The 19,661-nt window shown below is 37.1% G+C and overlaps 1 protein-coding gene and 1 long non-coding RNA gene across 3 annotated transcripts; one reads left to right on the forward strand and one right to left on the reverse strand.

The window, feature by feature from the left end:
- Positions 1 to 1,552: 1,552 nt before the first annotated feature.
- On the reverse strand, positions 1,553 to 3,733 carry LOC140010878 (uncharacterized). Its single transcript, XR_011818040.1, has 2 exons — positions 3,372 to 3,733; positions 1,553 to 2,975 (listed from the first exon to the last, which is right to left on the reverse strand). It is a non-coding gene; the product is annotated as an uncharacterized lncRNA (long non-coding RNA).
- A 4,799-nt stretch (positions 3,734 to 8,532) lies between these two features.
- Positions 8,533 to 11,948, forward strand: LOC113723069 (syntaxin-21). Of its 2 annotated transcripts, none has more exons than XM_027246331.2 (7): positions 8,533 to 8,870; positions 9,092 to 9,185; positions 9,497 to 9,597; positions 9,729 to 9,800; positions 10,474 to 10,631; positions 10,742 to 10,842; positions 11,514 to 11,948. In XM_027246331.2, exons 1-7 carry the CDS (start codon positions 8,677 to 8,679, stop codon positions 11,577 to 11,579), a joined length of 786 nt encoding a protein of 261 aa, XP_027102132.1. In that variant the 5' UTR covers positions 8,533 to 8,676; the 3' UTR covers positions 11,580 to 11,948. The 2 variants fall into 2 exon arrangements, with proteins under 2 accessions (XP_027102132.1, XP_027102131.1); XM_027246330.2 differs by having other exon boundaries at positions 8,534 to 8,870; positions 9,497 to 9,636.
- Positions 11,949 to 19,661: the final 7,713 nt, after the last annotated feature.

Below are 19,661 nucleotides of genomic sequence, written 5' to 3' on the forward strand. Positions count from 1 at the left end.
AAATTAATCCATCACTTTCGCTGTCTTCTGTTCTTTACGTACCCAATTTGCCCTTTAATTTAATGTCTGTTAGTAAACTCATTAAATTTCTACAGTGTACAGTTACTTTTTCTCCTGATTCTGTTGTCATTCAAGATTTGAAGACAAAGAGGACGATTGGTGGAGGGCATGAGCATAATGGTCTTTACTTTCTCAACTTCAATGGTCCGATAGCATGTCCTGCTACTGTTTCCCCTCTTGAAATTGACTGTCGTTTAGGTCATCCGTCATTACAAAATTTGAAAAAGTTGGTTCATACTTTGAGTCAATTATCTTCGTTAGAATGTGAGTCTTGTCAGTTAGGAAAGCATTATCGTGTTTCTTTTGCTCCTAGAGTCAATAAACGAGTTTCTGAACCCTTTTTGTTAGTTCATTCTGATGTTTGGGATCCTAGTCGAGTCACTTCAAAGTTAGGTTTTAAATATTTTGTAGTCTTTGTTGATGATTTTTCCAGAGTTACATGGCTTTATTTAATGAAAGATCTTTCAGAATTATATTCCATTTTTTGTGCATTTGTTACAAAAATAAAGAATCAATTTGGTGTGCCTGTACGTATATTTCGCAGTTGTCGCACCCCATTTTTTTGCGATGGAAAAAGAAAGTGTTTATAAAAAATGTGATTTATTAATAATAAACGGAAAAGGACCAAGAATGGGACTTAAAAAAATGCGACAATTTGGGTCCAAAATTTAGTCTAAAAGGGTTTTGAAGAAAAATTAGGAGTCGCCACTTGGTATCGAGATTGGGTGTACCAAGTCACCCAAAAATATTTTTAACAAAATAAAATAAAATAAAACCCTTTTAGACAACTCCAGGTCTTTGAAAACAAGAGAAAATGAGTTCGGGAGTCACGGTTGGAGAAAGGGAAGGCAAAGGTTCAATCAACTCAAACCTAAGGCACCCTTTCAACCTAGTCTAAGCTAGTTGCGTGGTTTAGTCAAAATTTTCTTAATTTAACCCTTAATTTATCACATTTGAATGTTTTCTACATGGATGCAAATCTAAATTCATAAAAATATCGAAAGGAACAAATGTTCATTCAAGGGTTTAATTGAACCAATCGCATTAATTGCAAAGGCCAAAATAATTCCTTGAAGGTGTCACGAGTATGCAAATGATGAAATTAAAAGTAAAGAAAATAAATTAAATTATATACATAGTTATAAGTGATCAAAGAAAAAGGAAATGCAGCATAATGGGTACGGGAGACAAAAACTCGTGACATAATTTTCTTATACAAGGATTAATGGGGTATTTAAACTAAAGAGTTATAATCACCCATATCCATGTTCAAAAATAATTCTCCTAATATGAACAAGCAAATGAACTAACTTATTTCACAATTTCTTAAATGAAGTGCAATTCTAAATGATTTGATTAACACGTATAGAGGGTAGGGGGTAGAGGATAATAGATAATAGGGAATATCATGCAAATGAGAAAAGATCCTAAAAATAAAAAATATGCATGAGAAAGTAATGAATATCACACAAAATGAATTTAATGCATGAACAAACTAAGGGTCTAGCGTTGGACTAACCCATTTCTAAAAGCCCTTACTAGCATTGGACTAGCAAGTAAACGGAATGAGAAGCCACAACTAGCGTTGGACTAGTGTGGTGACGTTATGCATTAACAATACATAGTAAAATAAATAATACGTAAATTAAAACAAATAAACATGTAAGAGCACGTAGCACATAACATGTGAGCATAATATCTAGATGCAAATATCCTAAAGAAGCAAGTAAACACGTAATCACACAAGCATGCAATCGCACAAACAAATAAAAAACAAATAGAGACTTAACTATTACATTCGGGGCCCTAACTACAATCTAAAGGGGTAAAGAATAAAAAAAAAATAATAATAATAATAATCTAACTATTACAATTTGACATTTAAATACCTCTCAAATAATCAAAAATTAAATTAAATTAAATTAAATTAATAAAATTAAAAACGAATAATAATAATAAATAAAAGAAAAAAAACACTCAAAACATGTAATTACACATAAAACACGTTGGAGCACATAAGAGAATTTAAAATAAAACAAGAAGATACCTCCCTTGAAGTAGTAGCTAATTGGGTTTGGTTTTACCTATTTAACTCCAAAATTAACAAAATCATCAAGGCACCAATTTAATCAACAAATAAATCATAACAAGTGGAAATAAACATGAAATCAATCAATTGAAACACTTAAATGAAGTGTAATCAATGATTCTAGGAGAAAAGCAACTTCTATTTAAGCAATCAAATCTATTAGGGATCTAATTGCAAAAATAAACAAAGTTTTGGGGTCAAATTAAAGAAAAATAAAGTTAAGGGACCTATTTGCAATTAAAATAGGGACATAACTGAAAGAAATCAAAGGCCTTAGGGTCACAGTATACTTAATGAAAAGTACAGGGACCATCCTACAAATTCGTTGACCAAATACTTGACTAAACAGGCCGTTGGGCCATTTTTCTTATTTGTTTGGGCCGAAAGCTTCCTAGCCCAACTGAAACCCAAAGGAAAATAAATGGCCCAGCCCATCTCTTTTGTCAAACAAACCCAGCTGAAATACATGGGCTTCAACTCCCAAGCCCATCCGTAAAACCCAAAAAAAAGAACCAAAACCCAAGTCAAAATCCAACTAAAAAACAAACGCAAGCCCACTAAAATAAATAACCCAACCCACTTTCCTTTTCTTTCTTCTCTTTTCTTTCTTTTCTTTCTCTTTTCTTCCCCATACGTTTCCTTTCCTTCTTCTTCGGCCAACCGAAGAAGCTTCAGCTGGCAGCCATGGTGGCCGCCGGTGGCGCCGCCGCCACCGGACCGCCGCCGCCGATGACCTCTCCGGTCACCAAAAATCCTCAAAATACACCTCCCCACTCGATTTTTCGCGTAGGTTCCATTTTCGGAGTTTGTTTTTACAAAAGATGATCTGAAAGTGGCCAAAATGTCAAAATACAGTCCAATTTTTATTTTTTAAAACACCCAAATCTTTCACCAAAAATCATAAAAAATATATTACAATACTCCTTACAACTTCTGCAATACAACTATGATTTAATCCGGCAAGAAAACAACATAAAAAACTAAAATAAATCAAAACAGTCCCCAAAATTCATTTTTTGTTATTTTTGCATTTTCACAAGCAATTAACATGCATTCACAGAAATCATTTTTTTTTATGTTTATTCATGGATTCCCCAAAAATTCAACAATATCAGTAACAACAACAAACGAAGCCAAGGGACAAACAAACATCAAATCATGTATTTAATTTAATAAATTAAGGAAAGGAAAAAACTGAAAAAGATGAAAGAAGAATAAATACCTCAATGAAAATTGTAGTCTCTTGACAAAATTTGATGAAATTACAAGCTCCAATAATTTTTATTGGCTTTGCCCTGTCCAAGAGAAAATCTGAGAGTGAGTATTTTATTTTGCTAAAAATGAGGGAGAGAATCTGAGAGAGAGCCGAAAGATTTTTCTTCCCTTCTGCACCGGAGGCCTGAGAGAGGGAGCAAATGAGGGAGGTCTATGGCAATTTTTCTTCTTCTGCTTCTTTTGCTTTCTTTGCGGCCAAAGGACCTCGAGAGTCAGTCCCCGAGAGAGTTTTCTTTTCTTCTCTCTTTTGTCCGTTGCTCTCCCGAGAGAAATGAGGATTCCGTCGTCTCCCAAATGAGTTTTCCCTTGGGTCCTTTTTATGCAATTTTCTTCTTATTGGATCCGTTGAGAGCCTTTCCTAGTCAAAAGGTGGTGATGCCATCATGAGTCATCATGATGGCTCATGATGATGTTTTTTTTTATTTTAAAAAACTAAACTTTTTTTTTGTTTTTCTTTTTTTTCTCTTTTTTTTCTTTTCTAAAAAAAATCTGCAATTATAAGAAAAATTTGCACATTAAGACGCAAGAAAATAAATAACTTAATAGATAGAAAAAATTCAAGAAAATATTAAAATTGACAAAATTTTGGTGTCTACAGCAGTGATAATGCGAAAGAATATTTTTCCACTCCTTTTAATACCTTTATGACTAAGTCTGGTATTATTCATCAGTTCTCTTGTCCTCACACTCCACAACAGAATGGAGTTGGTGAAAGAAAAATTGGACATTTAATCGAAATTGCTTGAACACTGTTGTTGCACATGAATGTGCCCAAACATTTTTGGAGTGATGCAGTTCTAACTGCATGTTATTTAATTAATCGCATGCCATCTAATATTCTTGGAGGTCAATTACCTCACTCCATTCTTTTTCCTCATGAACCTGTGTTTAAATTGCCTCCTCGTATTTTTGGATGTGTGTGCTTTGTTCATCAGCTTGATCCCGGGGTGGATAAATTAGATTCTCGTGCTATTAAGTGTATTTTCTTAGGATATGCACGAGCGCAAAAAGGGTATAGATGTTACAGTCCAATTTTAAATCGATTTTTTACTTGTGCTGATGTTACTTTCTTTGAATCCACTCCATATTTTATCAAACAAAGTATGTCTTGTGAGTTAGACCAATGTTCATCTTTTTTCTCTCCTGTTTTACCAGTACCTTCCCCTTTATTACCTGAGTTATCTAGTCCACCAGATTCCATAGCTCGATTATCTCGTCCTCATCTTCAAGTTTACTCTCGTCGTTCCATGGTTGAGAAAGTTCCTGATATGCCACGCACTTCACCAATTAACTCTCAATCTTCAAATCCAGGTATGACGCCCTCCTCTGAGTTAGATCTTCCTATTGCTTTACGCAAAGGTAAGAGACATTGTATTTCGCATCCTATTTCTAATTTTGTTTCTCATTCTCGTCTCTCTATGTCATATTCTTCTTTTGTTGCTTCCCTTGATTCTATCTCCATTCCTAAGTCTATTACATGTGCTCTTAATCATCCTGGTTGGAGATTAGCTATGCAAGAAGAGATGTCTGCTTTGGAACAAAATGGTACTTGGGATCTTGTCCCTCGTCCTTCAGGTAAGCCTGTTGTTGGTTGTAAATGGGTGTACACTATAAAAGTGCAGCCTAATGGTTCTATTGATAGATTGAAGGCTCGTCTGGTAGCTAGAGGATTTACTCAGGTGTATGGAGTAGACTACTTAGAAACATTTTCTCCTGTTGCAAAGATTACCTCTGTTCGTCTTCTTATCTCTTTGGCAGCAACTTATAATTGGCCATTGCATCAGTTGGATGTGAAAAATGCATTTCTGCATGGAGATTTGGAAGAAGAGGTATATATGGAACAACCTCCTGGATTTGTTGTTCAGGGGCGGAATCCGCGGTTGGTTTGTCGTTTGAGAAAATTCTTATATGGATTGAAACAGTCTCCGAGGGTTTGGTTTGGCCGGTTTAGTAGTGTTGTCATGGAGTTCGGTCTGACAAGATGTGGAGTAGATCACTCTGTATTTTATCGGCATTCTAATGCTGGTAAAATTTTATTAGTTGTTTATGTGGATGACATTGTGATTACAGGTGATGATGTTGTGGGGATCCAAAAACTTAAATCCAATCTGCAGGCAAACTTTCAGACAAAGGATTTATGTCATCTACAGTATTTTCTGGGTATTGAGGTAGCTCGGTCTAAATATGAGATTTATTTATGTCAAAGAAAATATGTACTCGATATGTTGAGTGAAGTTGGGATGTTAGGTTGCCGACCTGTGGATACTCCTATGGATCCCAATGTGAAATTAGCAGGAGATCAAGGTGCATTACTTGATGATCCTAAGCAATATCGAAGACTTGTGGGTAAATTAAATTATCTCACTGTAACGAGACCTGACATTTCGTTTGCAGTGAGTGTTGTAAGTCAATTTCTTGATACCCCTCGTACTAGTCATTGGGATGCTGTTATACGAATTCTCAGGTATCTTAAGAGTGCTCCTGGAAAAGGGTTGCTGTATCAAAATCATGGACACACTGATATTGAAGGATATAGTGATGCAGATTGGGCTGGTTCTGCCTCAGATCGAAGATCGACTACAGGATATTGTGTGTTTGTTGGTTGTAATTTAGTGTCGTGGAAGAGTAAGAAGCAAACAGTTGTATCCAGATCAAGTGCAGAATCTGAATACCGGGCTACGACTCACATTGTGTGTGAGTTGGTTTGGTTGAAGAGCATGTTACTGGAACTTGGATTTGAGCATAAACAGCCTATGAATTTAGTGTGTGATAATCAGGCGGCTGTTCATATTGCGTCTAATCCAGTGTTTCATGAAAGGACAAAACATATTGAAGTTGATTGTCATTTCATTCGAGAGAAATTGCTTGACGGGGTCATCAAGACATCTCATGTACCGTCTGTAGATCAATTGGCTGATGTGTTTACCAAGAATTTAGGGGGCTCTAGAGTGAAATACATTTGTAACAAGTTGGGTGCTTATGATATATATGCTCCAACTTGAGGGGGGAGTGTTAAGAGAATATAAGTATTTTTTGTAGATAATAAATTAGTAAGGGTATTCTTGTAAATAGTTTGTTAGGTTTGTACTCTTATAAATACTAGTTGGTCACTCATAATACGGTGACTAGATGTTTTTCCTCCCAAGATACCTGTTGACAATATGATTTTATGGTATCCACAATGCCAGCAGCATCATTGAAAATGCACTGTTTTCTGGCAGGTAGTCATTAATCAGGAGGATTCAAATTACACACTGATAGAATACTGCTTTAGGTGAGGCTCGCGAACATATGGTGCATTGATCATTTAATTATTAGATGTTTCGACTAGAACCCCTTATCCAGGACGATTCATGCGCAGGTAATACTGGCAGTGATGCAAGCACCACGGATTTCAGTTTTGTATGGCCAGAATGGCTCATCAATTACAGTTAAGTGACAGGAAAAACAAAGGAAAAAAAAAGAATGAATTAACACAAGTAGAATTAGATGAAGGATAAACTTATTTTATGTATTGATGCTATAGTGATTTTTTTACATTAGCAATTTTGGATATATATATATATATCACATGTGTATGACTGTTCAAATTCACCTGTTATATGTCTGAAAAAAACATTAATTCAAATAAAAAAATCTGATTAAACATCATTAGAAGTTGTTTTGCTTCTCTCGATACGTCCGTCACCTTGAGTGGTTTGCTGATCCAACTTTGAAGCTTTGGGATGAAGGGGATGTAAAGAAATTAGCGGAAAAGGTTTTCTATTCTATTATTTTTTGGAAGGGGTTAAATTCACACCTTTCCATAATAAATCCACAGCTTAACTATTAATATGACAATTAAGCTCCTATCACTTAATCACTTTCACTTGTAATTTTTTACAATTCCAAAATCATCATTTTATACAATAAAAACAATTTGCCATAACACTATTCTTTCAATTATTCTCCTAATTTTTGTAAATTCAGTGCATGTTATTTTTATTAATTTTTTCATATTAATATAGGATGTGAGGGCGTGGATTTAGCCCCTCCCTCATTTTTTTCCCCTGCTTTTGGTCAGTGATGAACTTAACCAATCAGTAATACGGCAAGATTTTATGATACTCCTCTAATCAAATATGGACTAAACAGGGGTACGTTCTGTTTTGACTTTTGAGAAAGGGTTTGGTTGGAGTAGGCAGTGGCTTGTTGGGCTGCTCGGGTGAGAAAAACTAATGCGGGAAAGGCGCTGTACCGGTTGGGTTTGTTTCAGTAAACGCTTGCGACTGGCTTGGTTGCCTTGTCGATGCCTAGATGCCGATGAATTGATGATGATGATACAATAAAATAAAAATGGAAAGGGTAATATCGTAAAGGCGATTAGTCATGACTACTTTACGCCTAGAGAAGGAAGGAAAGGGGAAAAAAGATTGCCAAAGAAGCCAAACGTATTGATTTTGATTGCTTAGGTTGCGTTTGATAAAATTGAATTTGAATTCTGAAATCCGAATTTTGAAATCTAAATACTGAAACAATTAATTTGATGAATTTTAAGTATTGAAAAAAAAAATATGAATGTCTGAATTTTAATACTAAATCTATTTATATTGTTTGATAAATATTTATAACTGAATGTTTAATAAATTTAATTTGACAATCTTGCTGTTATATGTTTTCATTCAAAATAGAAGTAGAACCTATGATTTAATTAGTTTAAAATTGTTAGGTATGAAAATGATAATATTTATTTTTAAATTCAAATTAATATAAAAGATGAAATATATTATATAAGAAGTATGGAGAAGATGTGAAAGTCATTAAAAAGGGAGAAAAGAAAAACAGAAAATCGTTAAATAAAACTATCAAATTGTTTAATTAGATAAGAATTTTGAACATAATTAACAAACAAAGGTATATTTGGTAGATAAGATAAGGTAGTTGAAGTAATTCTATTGATTCTTATCAGAATTAAATATTTTTGTGCTGAAAAAAATATACACAAATTTAGCACTGCTTAACAAGTTCAACAGATAGATTTTCATTTATCAAATATTCAAAATATCTAAATGTCTAAAAAATTCATTTCAACACTTTTTTATATTATACCCTTATAAAACCTATTTGCCTCCTCCAAACTCTGAGGAGGATTCGGTGGAATTTAGGGCTATGCAAGAAAAATATACGGATCAAAGCAATTACTGCTACTACTAGGTAATATATTTGAAGTCGCTGAGGCTTGAGGTCACCGATCCAAGCCATAATAACTAAAAATGAGCTTCCAAGATCTCCAAACTCGTAATGCCGGCGGCAAGCCTCCTTCTCAATCGTCATCTTCATCGTCCTCCTCACCGTCTCAGGCCGTGGCCGCTTCTATCTTTCAGATCAACACGGCTGTTGCCAGTTTACGTCGTCTCGTCGATGCAATTGGGACCTCCAAAGACACTCCCGATCATCGTCAAAAGCTGTCAGTCCTTTCCTTAATTTTATTCATTCCTACTGCTGCCTAGCTTCTACTTCCTAGTAGTAGTAGTACAAGTAGTATTTTTTAGTATCACCAGCCTGCCTGGATGCCTGACGATGATGATGAATTTGTAGTAATTTGATTCTAAAATCTGGCAGTACCACTTTTTCTTTTTAATTTATCTAACTTTGAGATATATCTTTTCTTTATCCTGATGGAGGCAGGCACAACACCAGACAGCGGATCCTGCAGTTGGTGAAGGAAACCTCTGCCAAGCTCAAATCTCTCGGCGACTCTGACCGTAGTGTCCATGTCCATGTGTGTATCTCGTATGCTTCATTCCGCTTGTGATTTCCATATGATATTGCGCTCTCTATCATGAGGATAACAAAATTGTTACCTCTAAACATGTACTAGTATCTTGTACCTTCACTTACTTGTTTTTTTTATTTTTCTGAATATTTAGAAAGTTCAATCATATGATGGCATTTAATTAGGATCCTTCTTTGAATGACATAATTTGGTGGGTTAATAACAGATTTCCTGTCGCGATATCTTTTGATTTTTCTTGCACGTCAATCTGAATTCAAGCACTAAGATGAGGATCCGTCAAATCCATCTTTTTCTAGGCAAGTAAGAGAATAGAAGATGCCAAGCTTGCCAGAGATTTTCAAACCACGTTGCAAGAGTTCCAGAAAGTGCAGCAGCTTGCATCTGAGCGTGAATCTACGTACTCACCTTCTGCTCCTCCATCTTCCTCGTCCACCATGTACTCTTTCTTTTCATTTCCTAGATGGTTGGACTGTCATACTTGTTCTCCCCCATGTTAGCCTTCTCTCCAACTGCTTTTCTGCTCCTCAGCTCTGGCTCTGATGAACATTTAGCGACCACTATGGAGCTAGAGAATCAGCCCTTTCTTATGGAACAAAAGAGGTAAAGTGAGCACAATGGAATGGCAAATTTTCATGATCTGGACCATAATTTGCTGAAAGTTTTGGCGCCTTTATAACTGATCTGTGCTAACAAGTTGCACTGCTTCTGTTTGAGATACTTTAAATACTTGGGGCTTTACTTTTGAGAATTTTTTTTCTTAATACTTGCTTCTCCTTTCCCTTCTAATCCTTTTGAGCTTGGAAGAAGGCTTTTTGAAACACAGCGCATCATATTGCTTTTGTTTATCTTAATATTCGAATTACTGCAACCTAGCAAATGATAGTGGATGAGTTGCTTCTCATTGATTTCTGTGTATATGCAATTTCAAGCCAATAGTATTCGCGCAATCATCTGTAGATATCTATGGATGGCACCTTGACATATCCTCCAAAACCCATCCTTTCCCTCCCTCTCCCTCCCCCTCCACCACCCTCCCCCCCCCCCCCCCCCAACAAAACAAAAAAAACGTGGATGCCAGCCTTTATCAGGCTGCAGCTCGGCCTTTAAAGCTCTAGGTGTAAAGGAAGCTAGATTTTACATGTCAAATGTGGAGTTTCATCTATTACTTAAAGGTTCTAGTACCACCTAAATGAAAATTTATTTTTGACTTATTACCAGAAGTTGCAAGACCACGTGGTCTTACCAAAATTTTATCAACTTTTAAATCTTGCAGGCAGGAGGTCTTTCTGTTGGGAAATGAAATTGCTTTTAATGAGGCTATAATTGAGGAAAGAGAGCTGGGGATTAAAGAGATACAGGATCAAATTGAAGAAGCAAGTGAAATATTTAAGGATCTTGCTGTTTTAGTTCATGAGCAGGGCGTGGTTATTGGTAAATGTTTGAAAACAAACTAGAGGCTTTCATCCGCATCAGCATGACATGTCCTTTATAAACTGTTCGTATTCTTTTATTTGTATGATAGTTTTGTTTCGACAATGCAGATGACATTCAGACAAACGTCGAGGCTTCATCTGGAGCAACAACCCAAGCTAGGGTGCAGCTTTTTAAGGCATCAAAGAGTGGAAAATCTAAATCCTCCTGGGTGAGTAAATTTAGATTATCAGATATGAATTTGCTGGAAGGGATTGAGTTTGGGCTGCTCATCATTGGATATGGCCTTACAAAATAGAAAACATTTTCATTTGGAGTTGAACTTGTCACAGGTGCAAAAGAAACTTTCAGATATGAAAACTCTGCCAGAGTGTGGGTTTATTTTGATAACCAGTGATGCATTGATTTAATAATTTTTTTTGGAGCATTATATAATTGGTTATTGTGCTTGTTAATGTTTAATGTGAAGCAGTGTAGGGATACGAGCTAAAACTACATATGTGTGAATCGATGAAGTGCATCTGCTGTCTCTAGTTCATTCTTTTTATTATATGTTCATTTTGTGTCAGTTTTTTTCTGTTAGAGATAAATAAGATACTAATAGTAGAAAAGGCATTATTCTAATGCATGGCTTGTCGGAAATTGGGAATAAAACTGGTACCTTCTTTTTTTTTTTTAAATGAAAGCCATATGAGCTAACAGATGGGACAGTGGGTACTGCTTGATCATGAAGAAATTCCAGAAGAAATGCAAATAACAAGACTCATTAAAAATGCATTGCTATTTGCTAGGCTTTCTATGAGCTCTCTTTCTTTGTGAAATTTGTGCTGCAAAGCATTGTATCTGTGCTTAACTATATCATATTGGTTTTTGCCGCAACAGTGTTGGTGGGTGCTGGCAATCCTTGTGATTGTGCTGATCATAGTACTACTTGTACTGATCTTTTAGTGCGGGAGTTGAAGTGCAGCTGAAGCATACAAATGATTTGTTTTTTCAGGGAAATATTGAGGGGGAGGGGTTGTTCCTGGTTTTGTTTTCTTATATTCTATATTTGTTTCTTGGGAAGGGAAATATTGTCCTTGGGGAAGGGGGGGGGGGTGGTTCCTGGTTTGTTATTTGAGGGTGTTCACTTTCCTTTTCTTTTGGTTATGCTGTAAATATCGGTCTAGTTTTATATTTTTCATTTTTCAAATTAAACACGAGATACTACCTGGGTGCAAGGCAGAGTTTATTGGCATATAAGTTGTTCAATCGTACCATATGGGGTGCATTTGTATTTGGTTTTATATTAATGAATTAAGTGCTGTTATTTTTCAATTCATAGTCCAATTTTTCTGTGCTGCAAGATGTTTGCTTGAAGGATCAATGAATGTTTGATAACTGGCAAGGCGAGATTGCGGAAATAAAAAGAAATAATTGTACATCGGCAGTATCATTTTCCCGTGGCTTATTTTGATTAGATGCTTCATCATTTGACGGCGGTAGGAGACCGATATCGTATCTCTTCTAGTTAATTTTTGGCATCACGGGTTGCGTGAGGTTGCCATTGTCTATGAGATGGGCAGGCAAATTTGTTTTAGGCAATTAGGATTTAGTTGGAGTAATCAAGTCTGTCAATAGAAATAAAATTTTCAGGTGAATTTGTTTTAGGCAATTAGGTTGTAGTTCGAGTGATCAAGTCTGTCAATAGAAATAAATTTTTTTTGGGTTAAAAATAAAAAAGTCCCATGTAATATACCTGATATACAAAAAAATCCTTTGTGATTTCAAAATACACAAAATAACAACTCATGTTTTGAATTAAATTATAAATTAACAGAATTCGTTAAAGTTAACGAAAATAACGGTTTCGACTGTTAAACTTATTGAATTTCGTTAAGTTTACCGTTAAATTTATCGAATTTCGTTAAGTTTTTTGTTAAATTTACTAGATTTCGTTAAATTTAACGAATTCTATTAGTTTATAATTTAATTTAACACATGAGGTGTCGTTTTGTATGTTTTGAAATCACGAGAGACTTTTCTGTATATATCACATGGGATTTTTTTGTTTTTAACCTTTTTTTTTTGAAAAAAAAATGTCTGTCAATAGAAATTGTTTCAAACTTGAGGAGACTGTCATCATAGATTAAGATAAACAAACAATACTACATAGTATATATTTATAGGGATATTGTATCATGTCTGGCTGCTACTGGTTGTAGTTATTAACATGAAAAGTGGTCAGCAGTACTTCTGCTTAGTCACTCAAAAGCTTTGTGTTTGGATATGAGATTATTTGAAATAATTACTGTAGTATTTTTTATGATGCAATGTATGTGAAATAAAAAAATGATTGAGAAGATAAAAAATGTATGTTGAAAATTATATTTGTGATACAAGCAAATAATTTGGAGTTAAATAATGGCTATCCAAACACACTAGTTCTTCTTGGTTTGGTAGTTAAAAGAGTGGTTTTGTTTAAATATGAACATTGACGAGGTGATTTCCAAATTGAAGAACTGAATTCCCTGCACACGTACCTACTAAGATGGAAACACAATCGGGGCTTTGTCCTCTGGTCTATCTTCGATACTAAAGTCAGTTGTCAGAGGTTAGAGGTGAAAGTAGCGTTAGCTGGGCAAGTTGTGAATCAGAGAAATCAAGCTCGAAAAGGATATTCCATTTCTTAGTGGGAGCAGAGTATTTATAGTAAGAAAACTGGCAAAAGGAATGATAAAATCTACTCTTCGTTACCTGCAAGGGCTCAGCCCCGGACGATGATATCAGAAGTAGGTTTGAGCATGATAGTGGCGGCAGTCACATCAATCTCTCTGACATGAGTCAGCTTTTTACTATAGATACCGGACGTTGATTGATTGTAGGGGCCAACCGATCGAGGTGGTGTCATCTCGAGAGGATGAAATCGAGGGTAGACACTTAGATAGCCGGGATGCTCACCTTGATCGAAAGCATGGTGGGTTGGTACACCTTGACGATACGTCAGGCCGAGTGAGTCAAGGTGAGCATCCACAATTAGCCCCCCAGCCTAGGAGAAAGGAGGAAACCCAAGCAACTTTCAGCCCAAGGTTGAGTTACTGAATGGTTTTTGAGATACGTGTCACAAGATTAGACAGGAGAAGACCAAACGTCTGGAGGGTCTGATTGATGCATCGTGTTTTGAACGAGTGTCAGTTGAGCAGGCGCTCATTAATGAGGAGAGAGAGAAGGACACGTCTTTCAAAATTTGAAATTCCCGCCTCTTCGTTTCCCCTTTCACCTATAAATAGTGGGTTTTCATCTCTCACTTTTGATCGTAAGCGAAAATTACAATAGTATAGTCAAAGTGATCACACAAGGCATTCTTCACAAATCGGTTGTAGCCGATTCCAAATTTTCGGAGAGTAAGTCATCTTGTCTTTCTTGAATAAAGTTATGGCTAGGATAGTTAGAACATATAAGGAGACGGTGAGATCGAACCTTAAAGTAGAGAGGCCTAACCCATCAGAAGGATCATCCTTAGAGACATCTAATACCAGGGAAGAGACATTTGCAAGCCACGCCAGTGAGGAGATACACAGGTTTCAAGTAGTCGAGACAAAAGATTTCGAAGTCATGTATAATGATGATTTTGGATCGGAGGTACTCTAAAATAAGGGGATGATTGAACCGACAATTTTGCCGAGGTTAGATCAAATTGATTTCGAAGAGCTCTCTTTATTTCGGAGCACAATCGAAGAAGATGGAGCAGAGGTCATACTATGAAAATACCTCTTCCGTCAAGGCTATAGCATAAATTGGGTTAGAGCCAATTAATCAACTGCTACGCCAACGAAGTCAAGGGTAGTAGTGTATGCAGATCAAGTGGAGGTAGGACTAAGGATACCCACAATGAGGTTTCTTCCAGATAGTTTTCGTTACTGGGGGGTCCGGATAACCCAACTCGTCCCCAATGCCATCCGAACCTTTATAGGGTTCGAGATACTCTGCCGAAAACAAGGGGTGTCACCTAGTGTTAATCTTTTTCAAAAATTCTACACCATTAAAAATAATGGGAACAAGAAGGGGTAATTTTATTTCGGCACTCGAAATAAGAAGGTTCCTAAACTGGTGGTGGACGCATCAACCTCTGTGAAAAGGTAGAAGAACAACTTCGTCTTCGTCCCCAATAAAGATTTTTCACGAGGCTTCTGGTGGCCTCCTCATAACGCTCCTACCAACCCGTCTTCCGGGCTTGTCAAGAATACCACTTCCAAAGAATTATGGGTTGGATTTCAGGATCAACAGTTGGTTTTTTCTTGAAGCAGTGTTAGTAGACGGAGGGATCAGCCAAACTTTTCTTCACCTTAGCAAAATCCCCTCTTACTTTACTAGATTTCGGAAACATTATAATTTCTTTTTCATTAATTGATATCCTTTTTACTTGTTTGAATAATAATATATCCTCCATGTGCAGTGGAAAAAGTGTATGATCTCATCACCTCGAGAGATTTAGAGTATACTAAGAAGCTGACTGCTCTCGAGTTAATGGACCACTTGGCTATCACTTGGGCCTCGACTTCAGCTTTTACCGTCGAGATATCCCGGCAATACGGCTATCTCCTAGAGCAACACCAGTCCACTGCCGAGTTCTAGAATAAAATATTCTTGGAGAAAAAATTGATCATAGCCGATCATGAAGGGGCTCGCATATGAGAGGAGCGTGACCAAGTCATTGCTGAGACCAACTCCCTTAGGACAGCTGTCAACAAAGAGTAAAAGAGGCAATTGCAAGAAAATGATCCCAATAAGGAGGCTATTGAAAAGGTTGGTACCACGATAGTGGAATTCAAAGTCTGAAGGTTTTAATAAGGATCTTGGCGAGCTCACTCTGCCAAACTTTATGTTTGGGTACACCACGGGCATAAATGAGGTCAGCTCACTCTTGTTCCAAGAAATCTTGGATTCCTTCAAATCTAATAACAATTATAACAATGATGTCAAAGAATTGTATGATCGAATGGTTGCAGGAATCTAAGAAGGGCGAGACCTGGCTGAAGTTCGTGAGGAGTTTAACCAGTAACTGTCCGAGTTTGAGGTCGAGGAGCTTGGACAAGAAGATGCTGGAGGCGGCGCCAAGGCGATGGAAGGTAGTAACAGGATCGAGACAGGGGATACTTAGGAATGCTCTCGGCTCCAACTTTATAACATCACTTAATGTAATTTTCTGCATGATAATGAAAATATCGTCTCCTTTTTTTATCAATTCGGCTGTGGCCCCCATGTTCCTCTCTATTTTTAACAGTAATAATTGAATTACATTAAAAGTAATTGAATAAATGGTGAACGCAAATAACCTTTATATTAGAACAATAAAGATGATACAATTTGAGATTTTTGACATGCCAAGTCCGAGATACTAAACTACCAATTCGGTAGACTAATTTACAATAACAATTTCGATTGGGTTCGACAACCCTATAAGGCCCTTCCCACTTTAGAATTAATTTTCCTGGGGTTCGACTCGGTTTATTAAGTTATTGCGCAATACCAAGTCTCCTGGCGGGAGGTCGAGGTGTTTGACTCGAACATTGTAATAGGTGGCAAGAATATTTTTGTATAAAGCAAACCTGGCTGCTGAGGTGTCTCTCTTTTCTTCCAGCAAGCCCAGGTCGATTCACCGGTCTTCATCATTAGCCTCAGTTACATAAGTCGCCATTCGAGGGTTGGGAGTGAGGAATTCTGCAAGAACAACAGTTTCGGATCCGTAAGTTAAGGAGAACGGCATTTCTTGCATTTCCGATCTTGTGGTGGTATGGTAGGCTCATAGGACGCTAGGCAATTCGTACACCCACAACGTCCCAATTCGGTGCAGGAGACTCTTAAACTAGTACAAGAAGGTTCTATTAAAATATTCAGCTTGACCATTAGTTTGAGGATGCCCTACTGAGTTGAAGTATTGCTTAATTCCCATATCTTTGCACCATCTTTTAAACGAGTTGTCGGCAAATTATTTCCCATTGTCTGAAATAACAACCCAAGGCACCGCGAAGTGACAGACTATATGCTTTAAAAAGAATTTCTGGATGGTTTGGCCCATTATACTTTTTAAGGGTTCAGCTTCAGCCCCTTTGATGAAATAATCAATGGCCACCACTAAATAAATGTAGTTACCTAGAGCTCGAGAGAAAGTGTCGATTATGTCATTTTTCCATTGCTCCAAAGGTCAGGGAGAGATGATGGGGACCATGATATTGGTAGATCGATGATGCTCAGGTGCATGGGCTTGACAAGATAGGCAGCTGAGTACTAGGATTTAGGAATCTCTGCGTAGAGTCTGCCAGAAATACTCGAATAACAGGGCCTTCTTAGTTAGCATCCGAGCCCCCACATGGGTTCCACAAAAGCCCATGAATTTCTTCTAGCACTTGCTCTCTCTCTTCTAGGGTAATACACTTCAACCAGGGTACAAGGTAAGATCTCTTATACAGTGCACCATGGTGTAGAATATAACTAGTCAATTTTTGCAGTAGTTTACTTGTCTCGGCCTTATCCTTCGACAGAACACCCTGGTCAAGAAATCAGACAATAGGATCCATCCATGTCCCCTCTATGTGCACCAGGTACATAATCTCTTCATTAAATTCGGAGGTGGTTAAAACCTCCATCAAAACAGTTTTATTCAGTTAGGAATATGAGGTAAAGACTAGGTGGGAAAGGGCATCTGTTCGCTTGTTATGTAATCAAAGTATGCATTGTATCGCAAACGACTCGAAGAGGTTGTAGAGTTGCTGGACTCGTGAAAGGTACTTTTGCATGGCTTCCACTTTAGTTTCATATTTTCCTAGGATCTAACGGACCATCAGTTGGGAGTCACTATTAACTCGGATGTGCTGAGCTCCTAACTCGCGGGTTAGCCATAAATTTGAGATCACAACCTCAAACTCGGTCTCATTGTTGGAAGTTGAAAAGTTGAAACGTAGGGCATACGAGCATTCTACCCCATTTGGCTCGACAAGTAACAGTTCGGCCCCACTCCCTTCATCATTAGAGGAACCATCCACATACAGGATCCATTCCTCGAAAGCCAAGGCTTGAAGGCTAGCATGTTGGTTCTCCACAGAGGTGAACTCGGCTAGGAAGCAGGCCAAAGCCTGGGCCTTAATAGAGGTTCGAGATTCGTAAGTCAAATCATACTGACTTAACTCGATAACCCACTTAGTAAGTCAATCAGAGGCTTCAGGCCAGGTTAAAATCTGTCGGATAAAATGATCCATCCTGACACAGATAGGATGTGCCAAAAAATAGGGTTTTAACCACCGAACGGCATACATGAGACACAATATCAATTTTTCCATCTGAGATATCAGGTTTCGACTCCGCGAAGGGTTCGACTAACATAATAAATAGGCCGCGGGACCCCATCCCCTTAGATTAACACCACACTGACAGTTTCGTCTATTGAAAAGAGATAGAGGTACAACGTTTACTCTAGTCGGGTCAAGGTGAGAGTTGGGAGCCGATTAAGGTAATTTTTCCTCTAGTTGAAAACTCTTTGATATTCATCATCCCAGAAAAAATTTTCAACTCTCTTTAACACTTTGAAGAAAAGCAATTCCCTTTGGGTGAATCGAGAATGAAAGCGATTCAATGCTGCTAATCATCCTGTTAATTTCTTGACCTTGTGGACGTTTAAAGGAGGATTCATTTCCTGAATAGCTTTAACTTTATCGGGATTGGGTTCAATACCTCGGTGAGAAATAAGATAACCCCAAGAATTTTTCTGAAATCGCACCAAATATGTTTTTTTTTGGGTTAAGCATCATTCTGATTTTTCTGAGGATCTCTTGGACCTCTCGCATGTCCGGGATGAAGCTCTTAACAGTCCTGCTTTTAACTAGAATGTCATCAATATATTTTTAGAGAAGTTCTACACAGCCACGCACATAATTTCGGGGAGTGAGTATCCAACTAGCAACCTATTCTTCCCTGAGATTTTAAAGGTGAAGAAACTCTTGGATGCACGAGTGGATGATGAAAATGATTTTGTCTGGGGTATGATTACAAGAATGAAACTCAAGTTTGACAAATACTGGAAAGAGTGCAATTTATTGATGTCCATTGCAGCTATCTGGGATCCAAGACAAAAAATGCGAGCAATAGAGTTTGCCTTCCCTAAGATGTATTCCACATATGAAGCTCAAGAGAATATCACATATGTTCGAAAAGCCATCTTTGAGCTTTATGACGAGTACGTTGCTATGGCTACAAGTGGAAGTGCAGGGACAGGTTGTTCATTAAATCCTGCATCCGAAATAGTGTGTCTACTTCGAGCAAGTACTGACTATTGGGATGATTTGGATGAGTATTGTGGTGAACTCGAATCCGATGAACCCCATAAGAGCGAGTTGGTGGATTACCTAGACAAGCCTCACCAACCTACTGGACAAAATTCAAAGGATTTCAACTGTTTAGATTGGTGGAAAATCAACAGATCAGCATACCCGATACTCTCTCAGCTAGCAGCTGATGTATTAGTCATTCCTTTCACTACCATCGCATCTGAGGCCACATTTAGTGATGGAATTAAGGTGATTGATTCATACCGTGTTTCACTTGCTCCAGAGACAGTCCAGATATTAATGTGTGCGGGCAATTGGTATAGAAATTTACACGGGGTCAAAAAGAAATTGAAAGTAAGTTATATCTATATAAATTTGTTATTGTAGAGATAAATTAGTATTTATTAGTTTGTTTGTTAATTTTAAAGTATTATATTTATTTGCATTTCCACCACCTAAATGCAGCCACAGAAAGCTCTCAAAGAATATGAGCTGCCTAATGTTTGAAGTTGCATAAGAAGCAAATAACTTGCTGGAAATCAGGTCCATCTTTTTTGTGAATTCTCATTTTCTTATTCTTAATTTGCTTTAAGTTGTGTTCAAATTTTAAATTTAAATTGTACATAAGTTGATTGATTTGTCATTTGTGTATGGCTAGGTGTTGTAGATTGTACACCGAAGTTTGAAGATGCATAAGGAGCAAACAAGCTATTCGATTTACCATATTACA

The sequence above is a fragment of the Coffea arabica genome, chromosome 7e (assembly GCF_036785885.1).
Source record: "Coffea arabica cultivar ET-39 chromosome 7e, Coffea Arabica ET-39 HiFi, whole genome shotgun sequence".
Lineage (NCBI taxonomy): Eukaryota > Viridiplantae > Streptophyta > Magnoliopsida > Gentianales > Rubiaceae > Coffea > Coffea arabica.